Here is a 25,363-nt window from a genome sequence, read left to right as displayed (position 1 = left end):
ATTGCGGAAGAGATTTTTATTATTATCTTATCCTCATTTATTTTTTAAAATTAAATCAATTCATTAAAATATGATCTTTTATTATTTTCGAAATTAAATCAAAACCTCCTACCGAAGAGGTGTGACGCAATAAAATAATGCGGGGGTACGGAGCATGAAAATTATATATAATGTGATCTATATAATGCCAATTTTGTCAACTCAGGCTTAAACCACAATATCACATATTCACAGTTGATAATAGTCGGAGGCTAGAGTAGGTTGAAATGGGAGTAGTCCTTATTACAAGAATTGAGAAAGCTAAACAGTGGTGGAGATTGAGATTGTCTTTCAAGAACGCAACAATCTTTGTCTGTTTGTTGAATATTCTCACCGCCATTCTATTGCTTCAGCCTTTTCTCTTTGCTTCTCCTCGTAAACCCCCATCTCATCTCTCCATTTCAGGCTAGTCCCCCCCCCTCTCTCTCTGTTGAACAATACTGTTTACTTGTTTGCTAAAATGGGTTGAAATCAAAATTAGGTCTTGGTATTAGTTACATGTTTCATTTAGGGTTTGTTTGATTTTTTCTGTGATGGATTATTGGTTTTTTATTATTTCAAATTTGGGGATTTGGGGTTTTTTAAACTTTGAGAAAATTTCAATCTCGATACAATTGTTGTATGGTATGTCTTTATTCTCAGAATAGGATACTGATTTGTGACAATTTTGATAAAGAAAATTTCTTTTTTAATTTTGTACCAATGCTTCTTACATTAGTTACATCATTAACAATTTAGCACAGTAATACATGAATATTGAAAATCGAAAACTCGCCGTTATAGTCATCCACTTGGTATCTAGACCTTAAGCTATTTAATGAGCTCACCGTGCATAAAAACATCTTGTTACTGACTAAATTGTAGTCTAACGGGAGAAAAGCAAACTGAAGCTCGTGGTCTAATGTACTATCTTCATCAAACATAGCAGTTGAATAGTTAATATGGGTAAAAGTAGTTTTGGTTGATCTGGAAGAACAAAGAACCTATGATCTATGAAGTATGACTTAGGATTACTAGATATAGACTTTCTTTTTTAAGCACTGGACTATTTTGAATATGCCAAATAGCCCACTATGCAAAGAAGAATCATATCAATCTATCTAGTTTCCCTTGTCAGATGTATAAAAAGTTACCTACTTGCTTACGTTCTTGATTCCCAGCAACTTTTTCTTTGCTAAAACATCAAGGGTAAACCAGCTAAAATCTAATGCAAGGACATAACTTAGTTTGATATAAGAACTGAGAGAACTTGTAAATTATTCTCTTCCCTGGATCTCCCTCTTATTATCTTTCCGTTTCTTTTGTGCCTTTTTTCTTCCTAGGCTCTCTGGACTTCGACGGATAATGTCTTATAAAGTTAAAGCTTCCTTGAAGCCTAATTTGCTTATGTTGTGTGTGTATAGTCCAGTTCGGATTTACATTCTTTTATCCGCCATGTAAATAAGGATAAATGAGTTTCTCTGTGGATAGGGGTTTATACTTACGTTATCTAAATCTCTCACTCCTGTGCATGAGTATCCATATAATGCTTGTTGAAGAGTAAACTACTGAAACTAATTATTTGGAGTTCAACTGTACAATCTTGTATAGTTGTGAGGTTTATGGGGCCTGTTTGTTTTGTCTGATAAGTAATTCTATTGCTTAAAATAACTTTATGTTTTCTATTTGATTGTTTTCGTGATTAGTAAAAGTGGCATATAAGTTGAAATCGGAGAAGTACAAATTTTGTACTTAAAATACAGTTACTTGTATTTATTTTGCAGTTTAATATCATAAAAATGAATAAGTTCTCTTTCAAATGTAACATCTAGTACTTTCTTGTTATCTTGTCATCTTTTACATATAATGAGTTGTATAAAACTAATAAAAATTTTCGCACTGATAGTAACTTAAGTAATTTACTGTTTCCTTGGAAGTTGTAAGTGACGAAATTTTTTTCAGGATTAACCAAACGGAAACACATTTTTATTTTTCTCATATTCTACTAGTTCAGGTTCAATACATTTTCCTTCCAAAGAAGCTCTGGCCTGAGCTATCAAGTAAAATTGATCAGCTATCAAGATTTTATTAAATTTGATTTCCTCATGCCAGTGTTTGTGAACAATGAATTTACCGTTTTAACATTCAAAATACAGAACAGATCAATTACATCAAAGAATCTGAAGAGATACGGCGTGCCATGGAACCTGTGGAACTGATAAAAAGAGTGAGTTATATATAGTTATTTTAGAACTGTATTAAGGTGATGCTTTATATAGATTCAGTAGATGTATAAAAATTAGTTCACAATATAGTTCCTCTTTGAACCACTATTATTATGAGTTGGTGCTACAATGCGTAAGTCAATCTTCTTCCAATAGGTTAGGGAAATTGAAAAAGAAGTCTATGTAGAAACAGAGCCAGTTCAACAAAAAGATACAAAGCAGGCTGTTGCAGTTAACCTAATATCAAGGCTAAACGATTTCCATATTAACTCCGATGCTGCCAGCATGAAAGGTTCCTTTCTTATCTCTGGACATGTAGCGTTATAGAATTGGTCATGCTACATGGTTGGTTATTTTTTGCATCTCTTTATTTAATAAACTCAGAGCAAATGAAGTGCAACAAGTCTCATTCTGCTATTGACTGATTAATTACCAACAGAAGAGTGGCATAGGGGTCAACTGTTGTTTAAAATTCTTACCCCTGTTGTATTTAATGAATCTCCAAATGAAAGTTATTTGTATAAATTCAGTGTCAAATAAAGTTATACTTGTAAGAAGAGGAACTCATTTCTTTCTTGATAAAAGATTTAGGTTGTTATTGATGGCTCTCCTTTTACCATCACCTTGACACTTACTCTAGTATATATATTTATCACGTTCTAGTTATTTACTTACAAAAGGGGCTGGTTATGTAGAGACTGTTGTCAGAGACCTCATTAAATACGTAGAAACATATCACATATGTGATATATAAGATACAACCTCAAGTTCCATATTTCTATTACTTTTTAACAATGTGTCAAATCTGAGTTTGGTGAATGTGTATGTACTGCAATGTCTTAATTTTCCTCTGAGAATGTTTGACCAACTGTTGGATTAATATTGTCAATAAGTGTATGATGGAACCAGCTGGATAGCCACATGCTGACATGGAGTAAACTGAAAAGAAAGTGCTAAGAGCATCCTCGGTGCAGGGATACTTAGTGTCACGTAGGGGTGTACGCCGTTAGGTTTGGTGCGGTCGGGAGGTCAAAATCGTACCAAACCATATATAGCGGTTTTTTTAAATCTCCAACCTCAGTCGCAATTGCGGTTACGGTTAATCACGACTTTTTCAACCACGACTTTGCGGTTGAGGCGGATCGACTTGCGGTTCAACCACCGACTTGTACGATAAATGATAAGTATAATGGTTCATTAGAATATACCTACCAAATCTTAGAATTTTGTAAAACTAAAATGTTATACAACACATCGAGTAGTATACTACAACAAAATAAAAAAATAGTACCCCAAAGTTCAACATCCCAAAGGCCCAAACTTTTATTCTATAACTTTTATATACAGTGTTTTATAATATATAATTATATACATAAATATATGTATATATATTTATTTATATTTTTGATATAGGAAGGATTTCTCAAATCCCTTCTATCATTAACACTTCCTCAAGACCAAGATTCAGATATACCCAATACCTCTATGAGTGGTGTGGATTATTCTTCCAATATACCTCACCCTTTCTATAAACAAAGTCAATTACCACCAAATCAAAACACGATTTCCCCTTCATCACCAACATCCCTAACCTTCTCTGCTATAACTGAGAATATAGGAATGCCAAGTGAGCTAAATGTGATTGAAATAGAATTTCAAATCAATAAAACTTTTCTTCGTAACGAGTTCTACTCTCCCCAAAATACTGAAAAAAGAAATTGGTTTTTTACCAACTTCAAAGAACAAAAAACACAACTTCAAGAAATTTATTATGAATTTCTCAACCAAAACAAAATCCAGATGTTATTCTTTGATTGGTTGGAAATTTACTCCTCTGACAAAACTTATTCTTCCCATTCACAAATTACCTAAACCCCATCACTCGAAGCATGAGCCAAAAACAGAAACAATGGGAAACAAGTAGCGGAACTATAGAATCACACCACCCACCTTTTAGAAATGTCACACTAACAGTTCATAGTGAAAAAATCGAGGCACACCCCATCAAGAGACCAGATGATGACATACTAAAAAATACTAGGAATACAATCTTTGCTGTTAATTACACAAACAACCACCTAAATAGCATAGGAAGTCAACTAAACCGAATAGAAGACCGAATTCAAAAAACAATAGATTTCCCCAAAAGTATTAATAACCAAGAACCCATCTTTAAGCCATACCAAGTTTCTAGACAAAGCCAACAACAAATTCAAACAAACAGACCAGAATTCGTTAAAGCCATCAAAGACCATCTTAGCAGACTTGAAGCCTCCTCTTCCACAACCCAAATAGCTGCTGACAGTGTTTCATCTAAACAACTGAATGTCATACATCATGACTCAGATGAAGATGCTTTCATAAATGAAATACCCCAAGTTCATGACCTCCGACAAATGATTCCAAAATTCACAGCCCCAGACATTGGAATTGAAAATAGACCTGAAATTTTAACCCAGTCTAAATTCAATGTATCTTCTGTTTACTAATGGAATATAGACGGAATGTCTGAATATAACATTCTAAATCATTTACAACAAATGACTATGGCAGCCAATGCTTATACAACCCAAATAGGAACCCCAGACAAAGCTATAGCTGAATTACTCATAGCAGGGTTCTCTGGCCAATTAAAAGGTTGGTGGGACTATCACCTTACCCCTGAAAATCATCTTGAAATCTTAAATTCCATTAGGGAAGATGAAGAGGGAAAACCCATTTTAGATGAATAAGGAAACCCTATCCAAGGAGCAGTAGCACAACTCATTCTAGTCATAACACACTACTTCATTGGTGACCCTTCTCACCTGAGAGATAAGAATGCTGAGCTTTTACATAATCTCAAATGTAAAAAACTTAGTGATTTCCAAAGATATAAAACTACTTTCCTTACCAGAGTCATGCTTAGAGAAGACTCGAACCATGCAAATTGGAAGGAAAAATTCTTAGCCGGACTTCCAACCTTACTCGGTGAAAGAGTTAGAACTTCTTTAATAACTGAACACGGAAGCCCGATTCCTTACAAAAATCTGACATATGGCCAACTCATAAGCCAAACACAACGAGAAGGCCTAAAGATTTGTCAAGATTTAAAACTTCAAAGACATCTCAAATGGGAGATGAAAAGAACAAAGCAGGAATTAGGTACTTTCTGTCAACAGTTTGACTATAATCCCAACAAAAGCTATTCCAAAACAAAATGTGTTGGCGAATGCAAGCCATATCAAAGACCTTATCAGAAAAGGTCTTTCACAAAATCTAAACATTTTTACAAAAAATCAACAAAACCGTTCTATAATAAACCTTCCTTTAATAAAAACAATAAACCTTCCTACAACAAAAAACCTTTCAACAAAAATAGATTTACTAAACCAACCAATAAAGATATAACTTGTTACAAATGCGGAAAAAAGGGACATATATCTAGATTCTGCAGACTTAATAGGAAAATACAAGAGTTAAACATAGAAGAAAGCCTATCCAACAAAATCTCGGCTTTACTCCTTGAATCTTCCGACTTTGAGACATCTGAAATGTCTGGAAATGATGAGCCCCTTCAATAGATGAGATTGCAACAAGCTCATCTTCCTCTCACAATTCCTCCGCTGAAGACATACAAATCAACGTCTACACCAGAAATGAGGAACATTCTCTCAAAATTATAGAAAAGATAACTGATCCCCAAATAAGAAAAGAGCTCTTAGAATAATTACTCCAACGACCAATTGAACCCAAACCAGAACAAAAACCTTCTATTCTCCCATCAACAAAAACTACATATGACTTGACCACAATATTAAAAAAACATAAACCCAACCAGAAATCCGTTCCAACAATACAAGACCTACACAAAGAAATCAAAGAAATCAAAGAAGAATTAAAAATCTTTAAAGAACAACAGAAGATAGATTCTGAAGCTTTAAATGTCCTTCTAGTTCGTGAAGTAGAAGAGCAAAATACTGAACAAAAACAACTAAGTAGTTTAAACAATACTCCTGAACAAGATGAAGATTTCTTATATGAATTAAGACAAGTTACCTACCGAAAATATCTCATAAAAGTCAAGGTTGTCTTCTCAAATGACTTTATCTTAGATACCATTGCCTTATTCGATACAGGAGCAGATTTGAATTGCATTAAAGAAGAAATAATACCAAAAAGATTTCATCAACATACCAACGAAAAATTAACCGCCGCTAATAACTCAAACCTCAATGTAGTTAGTAAGGTTGATGCCTCTATCAATAATAAAACCTTCCAAATTAAGACATCTTTTCTCCTAGTTAAAGGCATACACCATCTTGTCATATTAGGTACACCTTTCTTCAATTTAATAACCCCTATACTGTCACTTACGAATGTATTACTTTCAAAACCCATGACACCATACTTACCTTCCCATTTCTTGAAAAACCCAAAACAAGGAACCTCAATACAATAAAGGCTTATTCTATATATAATAACGAGATAAATGCCTTAATACAAGGCAAACATATACAATTATCCCATTTAAAACAAGACCTTTCCTCTCACAAGATTGAGAAGCAGTTACAAGACCGCTTTATCAAAGAAAAAATCTTAAAATTACTAAAACAAATAGAAATGAAACTCTGTTCTGACCTACCAAATGCATTTTGGCATAGAAAACAACATATGATTGATTTACCTTATGAAAAAGATTTTGATGAGAAAGAAATACCAACAAAAGCGAGACCTATCCAAATGAACTCCGACCTATAACAACATTGCAGAAAAGAAATCACTGATCTCGAATCCAAAGGAATCATATCAAAATCCAGATCCCCGTGGTCCTGTGCAGCTTTCTATGTAAACAAAAATGCTGAAATTGAGAGAGGGACACCAAGGCTAGTTATAAATTATAAGCCTCTAACTAAAGCCTTAAGATGGGTACGATACCCTATACCTAATAAAAAAGACCTTTTACAAAAATTAAGATCTTCGGTAATATTTTCCAAATATGATTTAAAATCAGGATTTTGGCAGATTCAAATCCACCCAAAAGATAGATATAAAACCGCTTTTACGGTCCCATTCGGACAGTATGAATGGAATGTCCTTCCATTTGGAATCAAAACTGCCCCTAGCGAATTCCAAAGAATTATGAATGACATATTCAATGACTATTCTACATTCTGTATAGTATATATTGATGATGTTCTAGTTTTTTCAGAATCTATTGAACAACATTTCAAACACCTTAAAACTTTCTGCCATGTATCTAGGAAAAATGGGTTAGTCATATCAAAATCCAAGATTTCCCTATTTCAAACTCGTAGAAGATTTCTTGGCCACTACATATGAAAAGGGGCAGTTACACCAATTGAAAGAGCCCTAGCATTTGCAAAAAAATTTCCCGATAAAATCACAGATAAAACCCAACTCCAAAGGTTTTTAGGAAGTCTCAACTATGTCCTAGACTTCTATCCAAACATCAATAGGATAGCCAAACCCTTACATGACCGCCTTAAAACTAACCCCGTCCCTTGGTCATCTGAACATACCGAAATTGTTCGACAAATCAAAGCTCAGGTTCTAGAAATCCCTTGTCTACACCTTGCTGATCCAAATGCTTCTAAAGTAGTTGAAACAGATGCTTCTGAGTTAGGATACGGCGGTATACTAAAACAAGTAGTCAATGGTAAAGAACAAATAGTCCAGTTTACATCTGCACATTGGAATGATTGTCAAGAAATTATTCTACTATAAAAAAGGAAATACTTTCAATTGTTTTATGTATTACGAAATTTCAGAGTGATTTATTAAATCAAAAATTTCTCCTTAGAGTCGATTGTAAATCTGCAAAAGAGGTTTTACAAAAAGATGTCCAAAATATTGCATCAAAACAAATTTTCGCCAGATGGCAAGCATTATTAAGCATTTTTTATTTTGATATTGAACACATTAAGGGAGATATGAACTGTGTCCCTGATTTCCTGACCCGTGAGTTTCTACAAAACAGATAGTCTCATGCCTCGAAAAAGCAGAGGGGAAAAACCCCAGCCTTTCCCGGACAACTCCCGGTCACTCAACAAAGCAAAGCGAGTACTTCTTCAGGAAAACCGATCACATCCTGGATCGATAAGGTAATTGCTGATGAAGAAGACAATAAATTATTTCTAGCCCTTCAAACCATCAAAGCCCATGGCCTCAACATCCAAAATCCCTCAACAACAAGCAGTTACAAGACCGCTTTATCAAAGAAAAAATATTAAAATTGCTAAAACAAATAGAAATGGAACTCTGTTCTGACCTACCAAATGCATTTTGGCATAGAAAACAACATATGATTGATTTACCTTATGAAAAAGATTTTGATGAGAAAGAAATACCAACAAAAGCGAGACCTATCCAAATGAACTCCGACCTAGAAAAACATTGCAGAAAAGAAATCACTGATCTCGAATCCAAAGGAATCATATCAAAATCCAGATCCCCGTGGTCCTGTGCAGCTTTCTATGTAAACAAAAATGCTGAAATTGAGAGAGGGACACCAAGGCTAGTTATAAATTATAAGCCTCTAAATAAAGCCTTAAGATGGGTACGATACCCTATACCTAATAAAAAAGACCTTTTACAAAAATTAAGATCTTCGGTAATATTCTCCAAATTTGATTTAAAATCAGGATTTTGGCAGATTCAAATCCACCCAAAAGATAGATATAAAACCGCTTTTATGGTCCCATTCGGACAGTATGAATGGAATGTCCTTCCATTTGGAATCAAAACTGCCCCTAGCGAATTCCAAAGAATTATGAATGACATATTCAATGACTATTCTACATTCTGTATAGTATATATTGATGATGTTCTAGTTTTTCCAGAATCTATTGAACAACATTTCAAACACCTTAAAACTTTCTGCCATGTATCTAGGAAAAATGGTTTAGTCATATCAAAATCCAAGATTTCCCTATTTCAAACTCGTATAAGATTTCTTGGCCACTACATATCAAAAGGGACAGTTACACCAATTGAAAGAGCCCTAACATTTGCAAAAAAATTTCCCGATAAAATCACAGATAAAACCCAACTCCAAAGGTTTTTAGGAAGTCTCAACTATGTCCTAGACTTCTATCCAAACATCAATAGGATAGCCAAACCCTTACATGACCGCCTTAAAACTAACCCCGTCCCTTGGTCATCTGAAACCTTATGCCTCTGATACCAAAAGGACGCTATAGGACCAACAAATATTAATATAAACAGTAGGGAGAGTAATATAGTAAGACTAAGACATGATATGCATATTATATATAACTATATATAACTAAGTCATGGCAAAACATAAGAATTAACACAAAATATTAAAACATGATATGAACAAGAATAGGATTTGAAATTACTTGGAAACGCTTTTGATTATATAACTGAAAGCAATCTGCTAGTCTTTGTGTTACAATTTGAGAAAACTTGAGAATAAACTTCGGAAATATGAACTGCTATCACTGGTACAAGATGTGTATATTATCTGCTCTCTAATTTCAAGTGTGTTTATTACTACTTCTTCTTCCTATTTATAGAAGGATGAGGAGTCTAATTTCTTGAAACAGCATCATTCTTTTTCTTGTAGTGGAGTTCTGCTTTCCTGAGTGGACAGCTTGACTTGAGGGGGAGGTCCTCTTTTTCTTAGTGGAGGGGTTGCTTTCCTGAGTGGGAGGCTGCTTTCTTCACAGGATTTTGAGTATGATTCCTCTTCCACCGAAAGTTAAATCCCGTGGCAGTCATCTTCGTTGTCATCTCCTAAATGAACCGGACTGCTGTCGTCGTCGGAATCATAAATTGAATTTGCGAGTTGAAGTAAGGATTCTTTGTATTGGCTTCTGGTTTTTGCTTGGGCTAATAATGCCTGGGCATTTGATTTTTGGGCAAAGAAAGTGGCAACTTCTTTGTTGGTAATAAAATTTTGACTTGATAACCATTTTTGAATGATCTCTTTGGAAATCTTCTGGTCTTCTTTGAATTTGCTCCACCATTTGACTTTAAAGGACCGAACAATATAGGACTGTATTTGGTTGAAATGAATTTTAAACTCCCAAGAACAGACCCATGGGAGAAAGAAATTTGAACATAACATTAAAAGAGGAGGAAAACGTCTTTAGTATTCTGTGGGTTTGAAGTGTGTTTTGAACAGTTTTAGACATTCAGATGCATTTGGAGTAAGAATTTCTTCAATTGCTCCGAAGAAATCCCACCATTGAAGGAACCAAACAGGGAGTTCCTGAACTTGGATTTTGGTGTTGAAATAAAACAACCAGGAATGACTATTCTTCTGATTTTGAATAAAGAATGAATTATGCCATGCTTGCTGGTAATCCCAGTAGGAATATGAGGAGCAGTGGTTTAATTGTCTTTTGAAGTTTGAATGAAAAATATTTGGACGGTGGAGTTCTTGGCCCCATTGACTTGGGTGGATGACCTTTTGTATTTGACATGTTGTGTATGAAGGCGTTGAGTGTTCTCTATCCTGGGCGTTGTAAAAATGTTTGAACGTGACCGATTCAGTAGACAAGAGAATGGCTTGATAGTAGTCATTATTTTTTGATAGATCCCAGGGTTTGAACATCCATCCTTTAGGGAAAACATTTGAAATTGCTAGGGAGGCATCGTCATTGTTAAATCCCCTTTCGACGGATACTATTTTTTGATGGTTTCTTTTGGTATAGTAATCAGAATTGGATTTTGAAAAGTTTGACTGGCTGACTACTATCTCCTGGTTTTGCATTTTTGGGGTATCAATTTCTAATCTTGACATAGGTCTCTGAGTAACTAATAGTGTTGGGTTTTGAAAACTGATTGTTTGTGCAGTTTGAATGGGTGTATTTGTAGGTTGGCTGGAAGAAGTGTTTTGTTGGGTAACTTTAGTTGATTTTTCTGAAGAGCTCTGGGATGCTGTTGAGGGATTTTGGATGTTGAGGCCATGGGCTTTGATGGTTTGAAGGGCTAGAAATAATTAATTGTCTTCTTCATCTGCAATTACCTTATCGATCCAGGATGTGATCGGTTTTACTGAAGAAGTACTCGCTTTGCTTTGTTGAGTGACCGGGAGTTGTCTGGGAAAGGCTGGAGTTTTTCCCCCTCTGCTTTTTCGAGGCATGAGACTATCTGTTTTGTAGAAACTCACGGGTCAGGAAATCAGGGACACAGTTCATATCTCCCTTAATGTGTTCAATATCAAAATCAAAAATGCTTAATAATGCTTGCCATCTGGCGAAAATTTGTTTTGATGCATTATTTTGGACATCTTTTTGTAAAACCTCTTTTGCAGATTTACAATCGACTCTAAGGAGAAATTTTTGATTTAATAAATCATTCTGAAATTTCGTAATACATAAAACAATTGAAAGTATTTCCTTTTTTATAGTAGAGTAATTTCTTTGACAATCATTCCAATGTGCAGATGTAAACTGGACTATTTTTTCTTTACCATTGACTACTTGTTTTAGTATACCGCCGTATCCTAACTCAGAAGCATCTGTTTCAACTACTTTAGAAGCATTTGGATCAGCAAGGTGTAGACAAGGGATTTCTAGAACCTGAGCTTTGATTTATCGAACAATTTCGGTATGTTCGGATGACCAAGGGACGGGGTTAGTTTTAAGGCGGTCATGTAAGGGTTTGGCTATCCTATTGATGTTTGGATAGAAGTCTAGGACATAGTTGAAACTTCCTAAAAACCTTTGGAGTTGGGTTTTATCTGTGATTTTATCGGGAATTTTTTTTGCAAATGTTAGGGCTCTTTCAATTGGTGTAACTGTCCCTTTTGATATGTAGTGGCCAAGAAATCTTATACGAGTTTGAAATAGGGAAATCTTGGATTTTGATATGACTAAACCATTTTTCCTAGATACATGGCAGAAAGTTTTAAGGTGTTTGAAATGTTGTTCAATAGATTCTGAAAAACTAGAACATCATCAATATATACTATACAGAATGTAGAATAGTCATTGAATATGTCATTCATAATTCTTTGGAATTCGCTAGGGGCAGTTTTGATTTCAAATGGAAGGACATTCCATTCATACTGTCCGAATGGGACCGTAAAAGCGGTTTTATATCTATCTTTTGGGTGGATTTGAATCTGTCAAAATCCTGATTTTAAATCAAATTTGGAGAATATTACCGAAGATCTTAATTTTTGTAAAAGGTCTTTTTTATTAGGTATAGGGTAGCGTACCCATCTTAAGGCTTTATTGAGAGGCTTATAATTTATAACTAGCCTTGGTGTCCCTCTCTCAATTTCAGCATTTTTGTTTACATAGAAAGCTGCACAGGACCACGGGGATCTGGATTTTGATATGATTCCTTTGGATTCGAGATCAGTGATTTCTTTTCTGCAATGTTGTTCTAGGTCGGAGTTCATTTGGATAGGTCTCGCTTTTGTTGGTATTTCTTTCTCATCAAATTTTTTTTCATAAGGTAAATCAATCATATGCTGTTTTCTATGCCAAAATGCATTTGGTAGGTCAGAACAGAGTTCCATTTCTATTTGTTTTAGTAATTTTAAGATTTTTTCTTTGATAAAGCGGTCTTGTAACTGCTTCTCAATCTTGTGAGAGGAAAGGTCTTGTTTTAAATGGGATAATTGTATCTGTTTGCCTTGTATTAAGGCATTTATCTCGTTATTATATATAGAATAAGCCTTTATTTTATTGAGGTTCCTTGTTTTGGGTTTTTCAAGAAATGGGAAGGTAAGTTTGGTGTCATGGGTTTTGAAAGTAATACCTTCGTAGGTGACAGTATAGGGGGTTATTAAATTGAAGAAAGGTGTACCTAATATGACAAGATGGTGTATGCCTTTAACTAGGAGAAAAGATGTCTTAATTTGGAAGGTTTTATTATTGATAGAGGCATCAACCTTACTAACTACATTGAGGTTTGAGTTATTAGCGGCGGTTAATTTTTCGTTGGTATGTTGATGAAATCTTTTTGGTATTATTTCTTCTTTAATGCAATTCAAATCTGCTCCTGTATCGAATAAGGCAATGGTATCTAAGATAAAGTCATTTGAGAAGACAAACTTGACTTTTATGAGATATTTTCGGTAGGTAACTTGTCTTAATTCATATAAGAAATCTTCATCTTGTTCAGGAGTATTGTTTAAACTACTTAGTTGTTTTTGTTCAGTATTTTGCTCTTCTACTTCACGAACTAGAAGGACATTTAAAGTTTCAGAATCTATCTTCTGTTGTTCTTTAAGGATTTTTAATTCTTCTTTGATTTCTTTGATTTCTTTGTATAGGTCTTGTATTGTTGGAACGAATTTATGGTTGAGTTTATGTTTTTTTAATATTGTGGTCAAGTCATATGTAGTTTTTGTTGATGGGAGAATAGAAGGTTTTTGTTCTGGTTTGGGTTCAATTGGTCGTTGGAGTAATTTTTCTAAGAGCTCTTTTCTTTATATGTATATATATTTATTTATATTTTTGATATATATATATATATAGTGGTTTGCGGTTGCGGTTCGATTTTAGAGATTATTTTAAAAATCAAATCCGTAGTCAATCCACGGATTTGCGATTCCTGTACTTTCAATTCGCTTTCGATCCGCATTTTGCGATTATCCGCTCGAGCGGTGCGATTGCGAGTGGTGCGAGCGATTGAGCGGATTACCTGTACAGCCCTAGTGTCACGTATCTGTGAAGTGGTTGTGCCTTGCCAAATCAGCATTAAGTTAAGGCTAAAGAGAGAATTCGGGACTTAGGAAGTGGTGTCGGACCACTTTTCATCCTAAGCCATCTTTATAGTACTTTAGCATTTTAGAAATTATATATGCATAATTGATATAACCATTTATTCCCGACTAGAATTATATATACATGCATTTATTAAATTTTTACCTTGTACATTATTTTGATACCTTAAAGTTTTGATTTGTGAAAGAAAAAGATATTTTCAGGATTTGGCTAAATACAAGACTTTATCAAAAAAACAAGAATTACTTTGTGCTAAGAAAGTGCTAAGAGCATCGTCGGTGCAGGGACACTTGTCACTTATCTGTGAAGTGGTTGTGCCTAGCCAAATAGCCAAATCAGCATTTAGTTAAGGCGAAAGAGAGAGTTTGGGACTTAGGAAGTGGTGCCGGACCACTTTTCATCCTAAGCCAATCTTTATAGTACTTTAGCATTTTAGTAAGTTATATATGCATAATTGATATAACCATTTATTCCCGACTAGAATTATTTATAAAAACATGCATTTATTATATTTTTACCTTGTAAATTATTTTGATACCTTATAGTTTTGACTTGTGAAAGAAAAGATACCTTCAGGATTTGGCTAAATACAAGACTTTATTAATAAAGAAAGAATTACTAATATATTTTTTAAAAAAATGAGTTCTTATTTCACTGGTATTTTAATTTTCTCAGTTTTTATGTAAGTTGTGATATTATTTTTCATTATCATTGAGATTAATTTACTAACCATAGTACATTTTCAAACTTTTATTTCATTATAAATTAAGGCCAGTGTTCTAAAAATTGGCCGATTAAGGCCAAATAATATAAATGTTCCATATTTATAAAATGATACTAATATAAGATATTAGTCTTGATTAAAGAAAAATTAGTTCGAAGTATACCATACTAAATATCAGTCAAATTATCTTACATTGCCTACTAAATGTTGTATTAAATTAAAATAGTGTAGAAATGGGCTTATTTAATTGAAAGCAGTCATGTGCATTGGAGTCGAGTACCGCTTTTTTTAAGGACCACTTAATGTTTACTTGGCATATCGGTGGGTCTTTAAAAGAGATAAATGTTCCTCTCCTCGGGTTGCTCGAAGATGCTGAACTTTACTATCTGATGCTCTTTGTTACAGTTGCTAAAAGGTCATACAGACAGTAAAAGTCTGTTACATCTCATACTAATTGAGGATGTGAATACGACACGTTAGTGCACATTGTAAATCAGTATATGTGCTTTGCTGCAACTACAATTGTTCATATTGTTATTAACATCAAGCCACAAAGCCCTAGTAACCTCCGTTAGTATTCATCAGCTAGCTACACTTAGTTGAAATAATTTGGAGTTAACCGAGTGCTCTCACATTTTATTTCCAAATAAATGGACTGTAGCATCATTGAGCACAAGAGGATGAATAACTTCAACATCTTCGATCATGCTAGGTTACTCATCTTACTTGGAGGTTGAATTCCCAACCCTTTCCCATGGGAATTGTGTTAACAAAAGCAACAAGTTTTTTAGTAATACCTATTTCGTACTGGCAAAAAAATGATATCCAATTTTAGTTAATCCTTTTTTCCTTCGTTTATTCCCTCTTAGAATGTTTATCTGGTAATGAAGTTTCAAGGATGTTTGTAGCTCTCGAGGAATGGCGAATGCGAAAGATTGAACGGGCAAAACAACGCGGGCTTGGAAAAAATGCAACCATTACTCTGCAATAATAACTTGATTGCCTCATTGTACTGCTGATTTAAAAGAATATGCCAATTGTTGAACTGATGATCTGTATATACATTCTGACGTTGGGATAATGAGGTATTATTACTGTGCCAATGTGCTTATGATGTATTCTTCATTTATGGTTAGTTTTGAGTTCACCAGAATTTGTTCTCCATTTTGTAAATAATAATATTGGACATGAGAATGTTTTGGATAATTTGTGAAACTTGAAAAAAAATATAAGCTTTAGCAAAAATATTGATATTACTTTATTATTATTAATTTTACACGTGATGGAATATGTGCAATTTTGAACAGAAAATGGTAGAAATGATCTGAAAGCCAGTTTGCAAAGAAAATGATGATATAGGTGCAATTTTAAAAATAAAATCGTATTCATGTTCTGGAAGTCGGCAATTTGTGACTCTTGCATTTTACTCGTGCCTATTTAGAATCTTATTCTGCATTATAGAGACTAGAGAGGTGAATGATCATTAACATTTAAATTTCTAGCACTGAAACTTCTTTAGATGTCCAGTATTTGTTTTATTAATGCTAACTGGCAATAATTTTCATATTCCTAGGTTGAAAATTATTTGATATAGGTGAATAAAATTGAGAGATGGACCAAATATCACTTTTGTGTATAAAATGGTACAAAATATCACTTTTGAAAAAAATAACCCAAAATGTCAATTCAAAACGTTACATCGTGTAGCGTTTGGAAAACCCAAAACGCTACACGATGTAGCATTGTGTTTATTATTATTTTTTTATTTTTAAAGGTAAAAACGTTACTTTATATGACGTTATGTTGCTTTTGTATCAAAACGCTACTTTATCTAACGTTTTGCGTATATATATAAAAAAATCAAAGTGTCAAAACGCTATACGAAGTATCATTTTGGGTCTTTTGCATAAACGTTACACGATGCACTGTTTTCAAATGACATTTAGGGCCATTATTTTCAGAAGTGATATTTTGGATCATTTTTAACTCCAAAGTGACATTTAGGACCACCACCCCACTTTTTTAACTAAATTATCCTTCTTTTTTTTGACAATTTCATCTTCTCTTTTTTACGGCTTAGCTCCTTTAAGAATCTATTTATACTTCTCTCCATGTACACCTTTGATTCCTCTTTCCTTTAAAACAAAACAGTCCCTCTTAACTAAGATCGATGAAGGTTCAACCGCAAGCCGGGTTGTTAAACCATCCCTGAGTTGCATCTATTTGGGTGATTTCAACTGATAAGAGTTGTACTCTTCTTCGAATGACTATTGGATCTCCTTGACCATAAAATCTCCTTATCGTACCAAGTTCCGACAAACATAGACTACGATGTCCATTTTTATTGCAATACGAACAGATAGATTATCATAGAACACTGCACTTCCCTATTTAATTCAGTTCAGGTCAAAACTAAATGTTTTCTTATAATCTGTATAGTTGCCTATCAACTGGAACACAAGAAAACTCTGTGAACCGCTCTACTAGATGCCAACATCAATGTGCTTGTGCACTCCCAGGTGGGCTGCAAGAAATTTGCCAGCAATCAAGAAAATAGGAATCAGCAACAATGTTATTGTTAAAGTATTTCTGAGAATGTGAAATATAAAACTAGGGTACGTGTGCGCCAGTCGCCAGTATAACACCTATAGTAGTTCAAGTATACATCCAAGACAAATGATGTCTTAAAGATAACTTGTTCATCCATAAATCATTATCGACTAATGTGCACTTTCGTCAAGTTGTAACTAAGTTGCACAATATATGACCTCCTGGCCTAAAACAGGAAGGTGGTACAACTATGTTACACAAATCCTGTACAGAAGCACAAGCATGCTTAATACATACAGCTGGTTGATAAACGAATCTACTCCTGATAACTGTTCATGCACAGTAATTCTCGAGTGCTTGTAAATTAGCGGTAGTTTCATCTAGATACTTCCGCTTGCTCCATTAATCCCAAAATGCACTCACAACCCTACATCCCACATGAACGCTAAATATCTGCACAAAGCCAAATTCAGTTTACACGGTTAAATAAAGCAACACTATCAGTAACTTAAGCAAACAAATCCATATATACAATTTGAAAGAGATTAAATAAGGTTTGCAACTCCACATAATCATCAAAGTGAAAACATATGCATGTAAAGGGAGACAATCATATTACTAAACTGGCCTCTTTTTGAGAATTATATCCCAAACAACTTTTAAATAACAATCAAAGATTATTTTATTCCTAAGGAGAACCAGCTGAATAGTTTGAAAGAAAAGTTCCTGCTAACATCTAGGTATATCTGCATTGGCAAAATAGTTATTGGTTTGTAGCCTAGGGAAATAGAAAAGGACTACTGTTTATCTATTGTCACCGACTTTGTAAACATTATAATAATTATTATTTTTATTATTATTTATATAACACATTCAAATTTAGCCTTTTCAGACATTTCACTTAATCTTTAGCCACATGTAACTGGACAGGCAGCTTTGGTGTCGATTTTGGATTGTCTAAGATTCAAAGCGCTAAAGCAGTGCTTCAATCTATATCCGCATCTGATAATGCAATTCTTATCTACTGTATTACCATATGCAAAAAAGAAGCCATAAATGCCTTGTTATTGATATGGACTGAGGTTTTAATTGGTGAGTTCTAATGTGGTTACTATATTACATTGACGAGCTGCAGCGGAGGCTAAAGATAGCCTCATAGCCTCCAACAATACCCATAAATTTATTATACTTTTTTTAGATGGATATCATTTAAGGGACGCTGCAATACCAAGTGGCACTTAATGAAAGCTAAGTGAGACATGTGCTCGGTTATAAAGTCGTTATATTAAGTGTACATGGCTGAACACCGAGGATGCAAAACCGCAACTTACTCCTTTTGTTTTTCCCTAATTCAGCAATATTTTCATTAAAAGGGACTAATTTACTCAATTTAGACTTAATTCTATCCAGCCCCTTAATGTGAGTATACATATACCTGTGAGATGCTCCATGTAAGGAAATCAGTTCAATTAAAAAATCGTTGCAGGAACTGCCAGCACACAGATAGATTTCAGTTTCAATTCACAATAGGAGCACGGAACAGCAGCTAAATACAGCTATCACCACAATTTATCAAGATTGTGTCTAAAACAGGCAGTGTTTATTAGAAGGAATAAACCAAGTTTATCTACTTACAAGTGCGAAAAGAACACTCTGCTTCGTTGCAGCACTTAATATTCAGTACTCATTATACATTTTCGTTGTAATTTATAATATGACACTAATTCAAAATTATACCTATGTTTCTTATACTGATATATATTTATGGGCCAACTAAGAGTGTGCGGTGGCTGTGCCCCCTATTCTTCACCAGATAAGTCATATCTGGAAAACTTTAACATGTCAAATATGTAAAGTTCGCAACTTATTTTCAATTGATATGTATTTTGTCAAATCGTCACTGAACATGATTTCAGGTGCCGAATAGTTTTACATAACCATAATCACACTGGCCTTCATAATATCATTTCAAATCAGAACTGCATGCTGCAAAGAGCAGACACTGGGCCTCTCTTCCTAATTTTTGAAATCGAAACAGCTAACCTGCTAAAAGGCCACTCAGCTTGTCAACCACATGTTATTCCTTTCATAAACCATCATTCAATTCAAAATACCAACTTTTAAGAGAGCGTAATGAGTTTAGATGGCCCTTTCGGGGTTCTTTCACCTCTAGAGAACTTGGGGCATCATAAAATGTGTTTTTTCTGAAAAATTTAAAAGCAATTAGTTGAAAACTAAAAAGTGTTGGTAGAACTCATTTAATATGGTGTACTAGTAGGTGGGGATGGGGCCGGGGACAAAAAAGCGCGGTGGATTTGGTGTTCAGAGAATATAAATTAAGAAAAATCCAACCTCCTACTCTATTCTATCTAGCCACCATATATCAAATCCATCTCAAAATTAAATCATGAATTTAAATTTCACACATATGTAACTATGTACATAAACGTTAAACAAACACAGTGGATTTTGTACAGAGAATAGGTTAAGAACAATACAACCCCTCGCGCTATTCTATTTAGCCACCATATATCAAATCCGGCCCAAAATCAAATCAAAAATATAAACTTTACACATGTATATAACAAAGAGTACTGGTACTAAAATCGAAGAGAATAGTTCAACTAGTACTGAAATCGAAGAGATTTTTAAGTAGAGGGAAGAACTCATGAAACTTTATACAACAAAATATCAATTATAAAGAAACATGTTCGCTTCTCTTAGATGACCATAGCCTATAGGTCCCATCCTCTGGTATATGCTTCAAAAAAGAGATAGCTGGATTCTAAAGCTGGAAAACGCAACTCGGCATTATAGTATATGTAATGAAGGACCATGGCAGTAGAAATAACCACTCTTTGGCAAACCACACAAAGCAATATATTAAACAGTTGCATTAATTGTATATACCTCAGTGCAGGTTACTAAAAAGATCACATTCAAGAACAACAAACCTCAGATTGTAGTCAGTTACAGATGGCAAGCTTCGCCGTCCATTCTTCTGCAACCCCATAATCAAGGCTAAGCTCCCTCAAGGGAGGGATATTCTCCATTGCGAAAAGCATAGTGCGGGGAAACATAACATTGTTATGGTCAAATAGCACAAACTGAGCAAAAACATTAGGAGAATTACTATGGCTAATATAACATGCAACATTCCTCATACTTGATACATCCATAGCAAAATCTAGTGGAGGAATGGCTGGATATGAAGGGCGCACATAATCAGAATATATTTGTGACAACTCCCCCCATTCTGCCCATCTCTCAGCAAACCGGCTTGGATAAACCAAAGTATCACCAACCATAGAAACCACCTGAGCTTGATCACGGGTGAGAACAACTCCTGCGTACTCGCAGATAAAAGCACCAGCCTGTATCAAGTCCAACGATCTAACCCCCCAACCTGTTTCCCTTGATCGGAAGACTTCAAACCGACTTCTCACCCCTTTCTGGGTGACGCGATTTCGACAAGTCGGAGGACATCGACATTGTGGACCACACTCAAATACCAGTGGTTTTCCCTTGATCAACGTCCCCTTGTTGTCATATGGAAACTCTCCACCATTCTTCAGAACACACAAACAGTCAAATGTGCATCCAGAAATACATTCACAACCATTACTGGTCCCGACCTGAAAAACATACTTAGGAATAACTGTACTCACTAAATAATGATGATGCAAAGGATCCTGATCATTGTCGATATCATTAAACAAAAGAACTGGCATATTTTCTTTCTTGGCAGATATATCGAGGCAAAGGTAACCCCTTGGTCTGACATCTAATGGTCTAGTCTTAAGCGTCTGAGCCATTTTAAGAATTGCACTACCCATTTCCGGCTGATTTTCAATTCTAACTAGTTTAAACTTGTACACCCCAAAACCTGACTTGCCAACATCAAACCAAGTCTCTACAACTTTATACAATCCATCATACACATATATCTTCCCACTATTGGTACCTCCATACCTAAACCCTCGAATCACTCTCACCTCAACTTCATAATGCATACTCCTCTCTAACGCCAAATTCCCGCCTTCCAACTTCTGATGCCCACATTGTTTCCCATTCTTATCTTGCCCACCATGCCCCGTATAATGAATCACATACCCCGAATCCTCATCATCTTCATACCCTCCGGAAACAATAACACTAGTTGCAACCGGCTCCCCATTCGAACTCCTATTAGAAGGCAAATAATCAATCCCCGCCTGAACCTGTCCATGTAATCCAAGCACACACAACTCCATCCTAAAAAAGAAGACATCCCCAATCTCAATCCCCGGAATAGCACCCACAATCCTCTTATCCCTATTCAACCACAACCCGCAATCTCTCATCAATGAAGCCGCCTTGGTATCCCCTCTCACCCTCCTAGAAAACTCCCCCGCGGCTAAATTTCTATCATCATCCAAAACCGCAGACACACTAAGCGCATCAAATATCATCCTAGCTCTCCTCACAATCTCCCTATAATAAACCTCATCCTCCTCCGTCAAATTAGTAACCCTAACCAACTCATTCGACCTAGGCGGATACTTAATCCTCTTGGGAACAATCGCTTGTTCCTCCATCTGAATACTACTCCCCTCGGGGACCGCAACAATCGCAAGCGCATTACTTTCCTCCAACGCCTCCTCATCCTCTCCACCACTGGGAAAAGCGGAATTAAAAATCTCGGAAATCCTATTAAACTCACTCAACACACTCCCATCTCTCTCAACACCAACACCACTTGCAACTGCCACATTCGCATTTAGATCAAACCTAGGGTTTGAATTACTCGAAACATGACTAACTTGTTTATCCAGCTGTCGTGTTAATCCAGGTGGACAATCCAGATCCTCATCTAACGGCTCCAGCTTCGGCTCCACTCTCGCCACTAAATCACCGGAAAACACAACGGTGTCATTTAGGTCAGGAAATCGAGGAGATTCATGTTGTAATAACGAATTCATTTTTCAATTGACGACAAGATCCAAATTGAGGATGTTAGAATATGAACATAGAGGGGATTGATTTTGGATGTAATGAACAAACAAACTAGTAATTTGAAAACCCCAAATGTAGTTTTGTTAGATAATAGATATAGTATCTGTATCTATTTTCTACTTCGATGATTTTATAACATATATGTGTGTTTCTATGTAAAAGTGGTGTTGTGTGTAATTTTTCCATTTATTGGGTACTAGTAGTTGGAACGTTATATTTTTGTGTTGACGTAATGTGTGTTTGGACTTTGTTGAGGTGTGTTATGTGATAAGGATTGCTCATTGCTAGACTTTGAGTACAATTATTCTATTTTGCTCATAATTGTTTTCTCTTGATTCAATCCAATGAATCAAGTAAAAGTTTGAATTATTTTGTGGGAATATATAACAAATGTTTTGAATAATGGGCTAATTGGCTTATTATATATACAAGAATTAGTTGAATGATATTTAATTAAAATATTTAAGAGTTATATATTTTTCACATCACTCTTATTTGGTTTGTGAAAAAAATTGCAATTGTTTATCCGTCACTTTTAACTCTTTTTGAATTAAAAATTTTAACAAAAGAAGTTAATTAAATTGTAGGGAACTAATTAAGAGTTCAAAATAATACTACTTGATGATATAAATATTTCAAAGAATTTGATCATATTTTAATATAATATAATTTCAAAAGTCTGTTTATTATATCAATTTATGAAATGAAAAAGTAAATCTTAGAGTTGTATAATTTGACAATTTTAAAATTTGGAGTAAATTTATTAATTTCTACATTAATTATTGTAAAATTAGTGGTCAAATTGTAAGACATTTCTATGTATTTTATACATATTTTATGTAATGATTTTGCTTATTATTGTTGATGTCATTTTCTTCCGGAATTAATTCACCCATAATATTTTAAAATTCATAAATTACAGTATTAGTGTCTTATCATATTATTTATGGCGTTTCTTAAAAATACCTAAAATCAAAAATATTTTTGCAAAAATACTATCATTTAAAAAAATGTAAAAATATCTTTTTATTTCCAAAAATACTATTTTCAATTTTTTTTTGCAAAAATGCAATTTTCTGCAACTCGATTAAACTAAATGCAAATTTCGACGAGTTTTTCAACTCCATGCATCCTCGAATACTACAAGAAAAAACTCGATTCAACTAATTATAAATCTGCTTGATTTGTTCATTTTGTTTGCACCGTATTTTTGCAAATATTTTCAGAAGATTGTAAAATCGTAAAAAAAAATTAGAAAACTTAGTGTTTTAGATAATTTCTCTATTATTTATAATATCTATTGATATTCGCAAAAAAAAAATAATTCTTCATCAAAATCAATCTTGTGTTAAACTTACCTTAATAAATGAAAATAAACACACATTTTCAAAAAATAACTTATGTAAAGCGATTAATATAAACCCAATTGTTAGGACGAAATCATGTGCTAATTCACACGCAATTATACATGTTCGTAAGTAATATAGAATTATTTCTAGTTCGTTCCCATAGAGACTGGTTTAGGTTAACTTCAATCTATGCACTTATGCAACAATGATATGGCTATCGTTCAATAATAAGACAAATAACAAGTTGGGTTGTTTATAACTAAGAGATTATACTAACTAACTTTAACTAAGCGAATTAAAGGGTTTGATTTACTATATGAGACAAACATAGAATTCTAACTTCATTAAATACTTCATTCAAAGTCATTGTTCTTAACCTTAGCTTGCAATGGTGATGACAACTAATCAGATAACACGAAACTAGTAAACGCCAACTTTCGTTGTACGAATACCCTACTACCAGACATCCACAAAAGAGATAGAAGCTGAATAGACACCAATTATGTTGAGACCCTATATGTCTACAGAATTTGACAACATAAAGGTTTAATACGCAAGTTATCTACTGTGATTACATAGGACAAGTAAGATGGTTAAAATTACCTACGAATCATGCATAACAATACATGAACCTATGCTAGCATGGAAAGTTCTAAACCCCTATTTTCACTTTCGCTTCAATAGAGATTAAAACGCTATCTTATAAGTTCGCGACGCTCATAAGACGAATAAGAACAACCAATACTAGAATATCATACAATCACCACACACTAAGATATCGAAACAAATTAAGTATTGAAATCCATAAGTAAATCCGTTAGAACCCCACGATAACGATTAGTTCATAACCGAACTCATCATCACTGTGGGTTCTGATGAAAGTATGGTATAATAAACTAAGTCTTTATAAACTGAATAAATAATCAAAGTACGTAATCAAGAGTAATAGGTTCAACAAAAAAGAAAACTAGCATCCAAGATTACAACTCAATCAAAGAATCACAAGTAAAAACAAGCTTTTCTTCTCCTTCGTTGTATTTGTGCTCCTAGGTCTTCTCGCCGTCTTCTCCTTAGTCTTCGTTATGAAAAACGTCTTTTTATTATCTTTATATAGCAGCCCATTCAGATTAGAAGTCTATTAAATCAATCTTCTACTTGAATAATCGATTTGGCGCGGCCGCGCGCTATCTCAGCGGGGCGCACTGTACTTCTGATAAACCGGCGCGGGCGCGCGCTAACACGGCGCGGGCGCGCGCTAACACGGCGCGGGCGCGCTAACACGGCGCGGGCGCGCTAACACGGCGCGGGCGCGCTAACACGGCGCGGGCGCGCTAACACGGCGCGGGCGCGCTAACACGGCGCGGGCGCGCTAAGCTTTTGGAAAAAATTCAGACTTCTATTTTAATAGCTGGTTTTTGATGGCGATCAACAAGCAATTATTCGAGGCACCTTCCTAACACCAACTCAACACCAAAACAATGCTAAATCTCTTTCTTCCTTTATCTATGACCTGAAATGCAAAATGCTACAAAAACGTATAAAAAACACAAACAACTCGAGTATAAAACACAAATTCAAGCCTTTATGAAGCATTCTAAGTGGACATAAATGCCACTTAACACACCCCCAAACTTGATCCGATGCTTGTCCTCAAGTATAAACAGACTCAAAGATCAAGAAATAAAAATGCATGAATGCAACTAACATGAATGCAACGATACCCACAGAATAACTAAACCAACCAATGATCAACATCTCGACAAATGAAGTTATTCGCACAAAGTTCCA

The 25,363-nt window shown here is 34.7% G+C and overlaps 2 protein-coding genes across 8 annotated transcripts; one reads left to right on the top strand and one right to left on the bottom strand.

Moving 5' to 3' along the window:
• Nucleotides 1-211: 211 nt before the first annotated feature.
• Nucleotides 212-15,806, top strand: LOC141676883 (uncharacterized). 6 transcript variants are annotated; one of them, XM_074482607.1, is made up of 5 exons: nt 212-444; nt 2,175-2,245; nt 2,400-2,535; nt 8,224-8,347; nt 15,590-15,806. In XM_074482607.1, the coding sequence occupies exons 1-5, from the start codon at nt 267-269 to the stop codon at nt 15,618-15,620; spliced, it is 540 nt and encodes a 179-aa protein (XP_074338708.1). In that variant the 5' UTR covers nt 212-266; the 3' UTR covers nt 15,621-15,806. The 6 variants fall into 6 exon arrangements, with proteins under 6 accessions (XP_074338708.1, XP_074338707.1, XP_074338709.1 ...); XM_074482606.1 differs by having other exon boundaries at nt 15,572-15,806; XM_074482608.1 differs by lacking the exon at nt 15,590-15,806 and adding an exon at nt 15,551-15,581.
• A 1,420-nt stretch (nt 15,807-17,226) lies between these two features.
• On the bottom strand, nt 17,227-22,400 carry LOC141677059 (histone-lysine N-methyltransferase family member SUVH9). Of its 2 annotated transcripts, XR_012557315.1 has the most exons (3): nt 20,186-22,400; nt 18,667-18,720; nt 17,227-17,684 (listed from the first exon to the last, which is right to left on the bottom strand). XR_012557315.1 is itself a non-coding variant. In XM_074482791.1 (2 exons), exon 1 carries the CDS (start codon nt 22,190-22,192, stop codon nt 20,198-20,200), a length of 1,995 nt encoding a protein of 664 aa, XP_074338892.1. In that variant the 5' UTR covers nt 22,193-22,399; the 3' UTR covers nt 17,227-17,684; nt 20,186-20,197. The 2 variants fall into 2 exon arrangements, 1 of the variants encoding a protein (XP_074338892.1); XM_074482791.1 differs by lacking the exon at nt 18,667-18,720 and having other exon boundaries at nt 20,186-22,399.
• Nucleotides 22,401-25,363: the final 2,963 nt, after the last annotated feature.

Source organism: Apium graveolens, chromosome 8, assembly GCF_009905375.1.
Source record: "Apium graveolens cultivar Ventura chromosome 8, ASM990537v1, whole genome shotgun sequence".
In the NCBI taxonomy this organism is placed as follows: domain Eukaryota; kingdom Viridiplantae; phylum Streptophyta; class Magnoliopsida; order Apiales; family Apiaceae; genus Apium; species Apium graveolens.
Note: the sequence above shows the minus strand (reverse complement) of the source record. Positions and strands in the feature narration are given on the sequence as shown.

Excerpts from the sequence above, each read along its gene's own strand:
- LOC141676883 (XM_074482606.1), top strand. The coding sequence starts at position 267 with ATGGGAGTAGTCCTTATTACAAGAATTGAGAAAGCTAAACAGTGGTGG. Across the intron at positions 2,536-8,223 it reads CGATGCTGCCAGCATGAAAG|ATAGTCTCATGCCTCGAAAA; the intron begins GTTCCTTTCTTA and ends TCTACAAAACAG. Across the intron at positions 8,348-15,571 it reads TCACATCCTGGATCGATAAG|TTTCAAGGATGTTTGTAGCT; the intron begins GTAATTGCTGAT and ends CTGGTAATGAAG.
- LOC141677059 (XM_074482791.1), bottom strand. The coding sequence starts at position 22,192 with ATGAATTCGTTATTACAACATGAATCTCCTCGATTTCCTGACCTAAAT.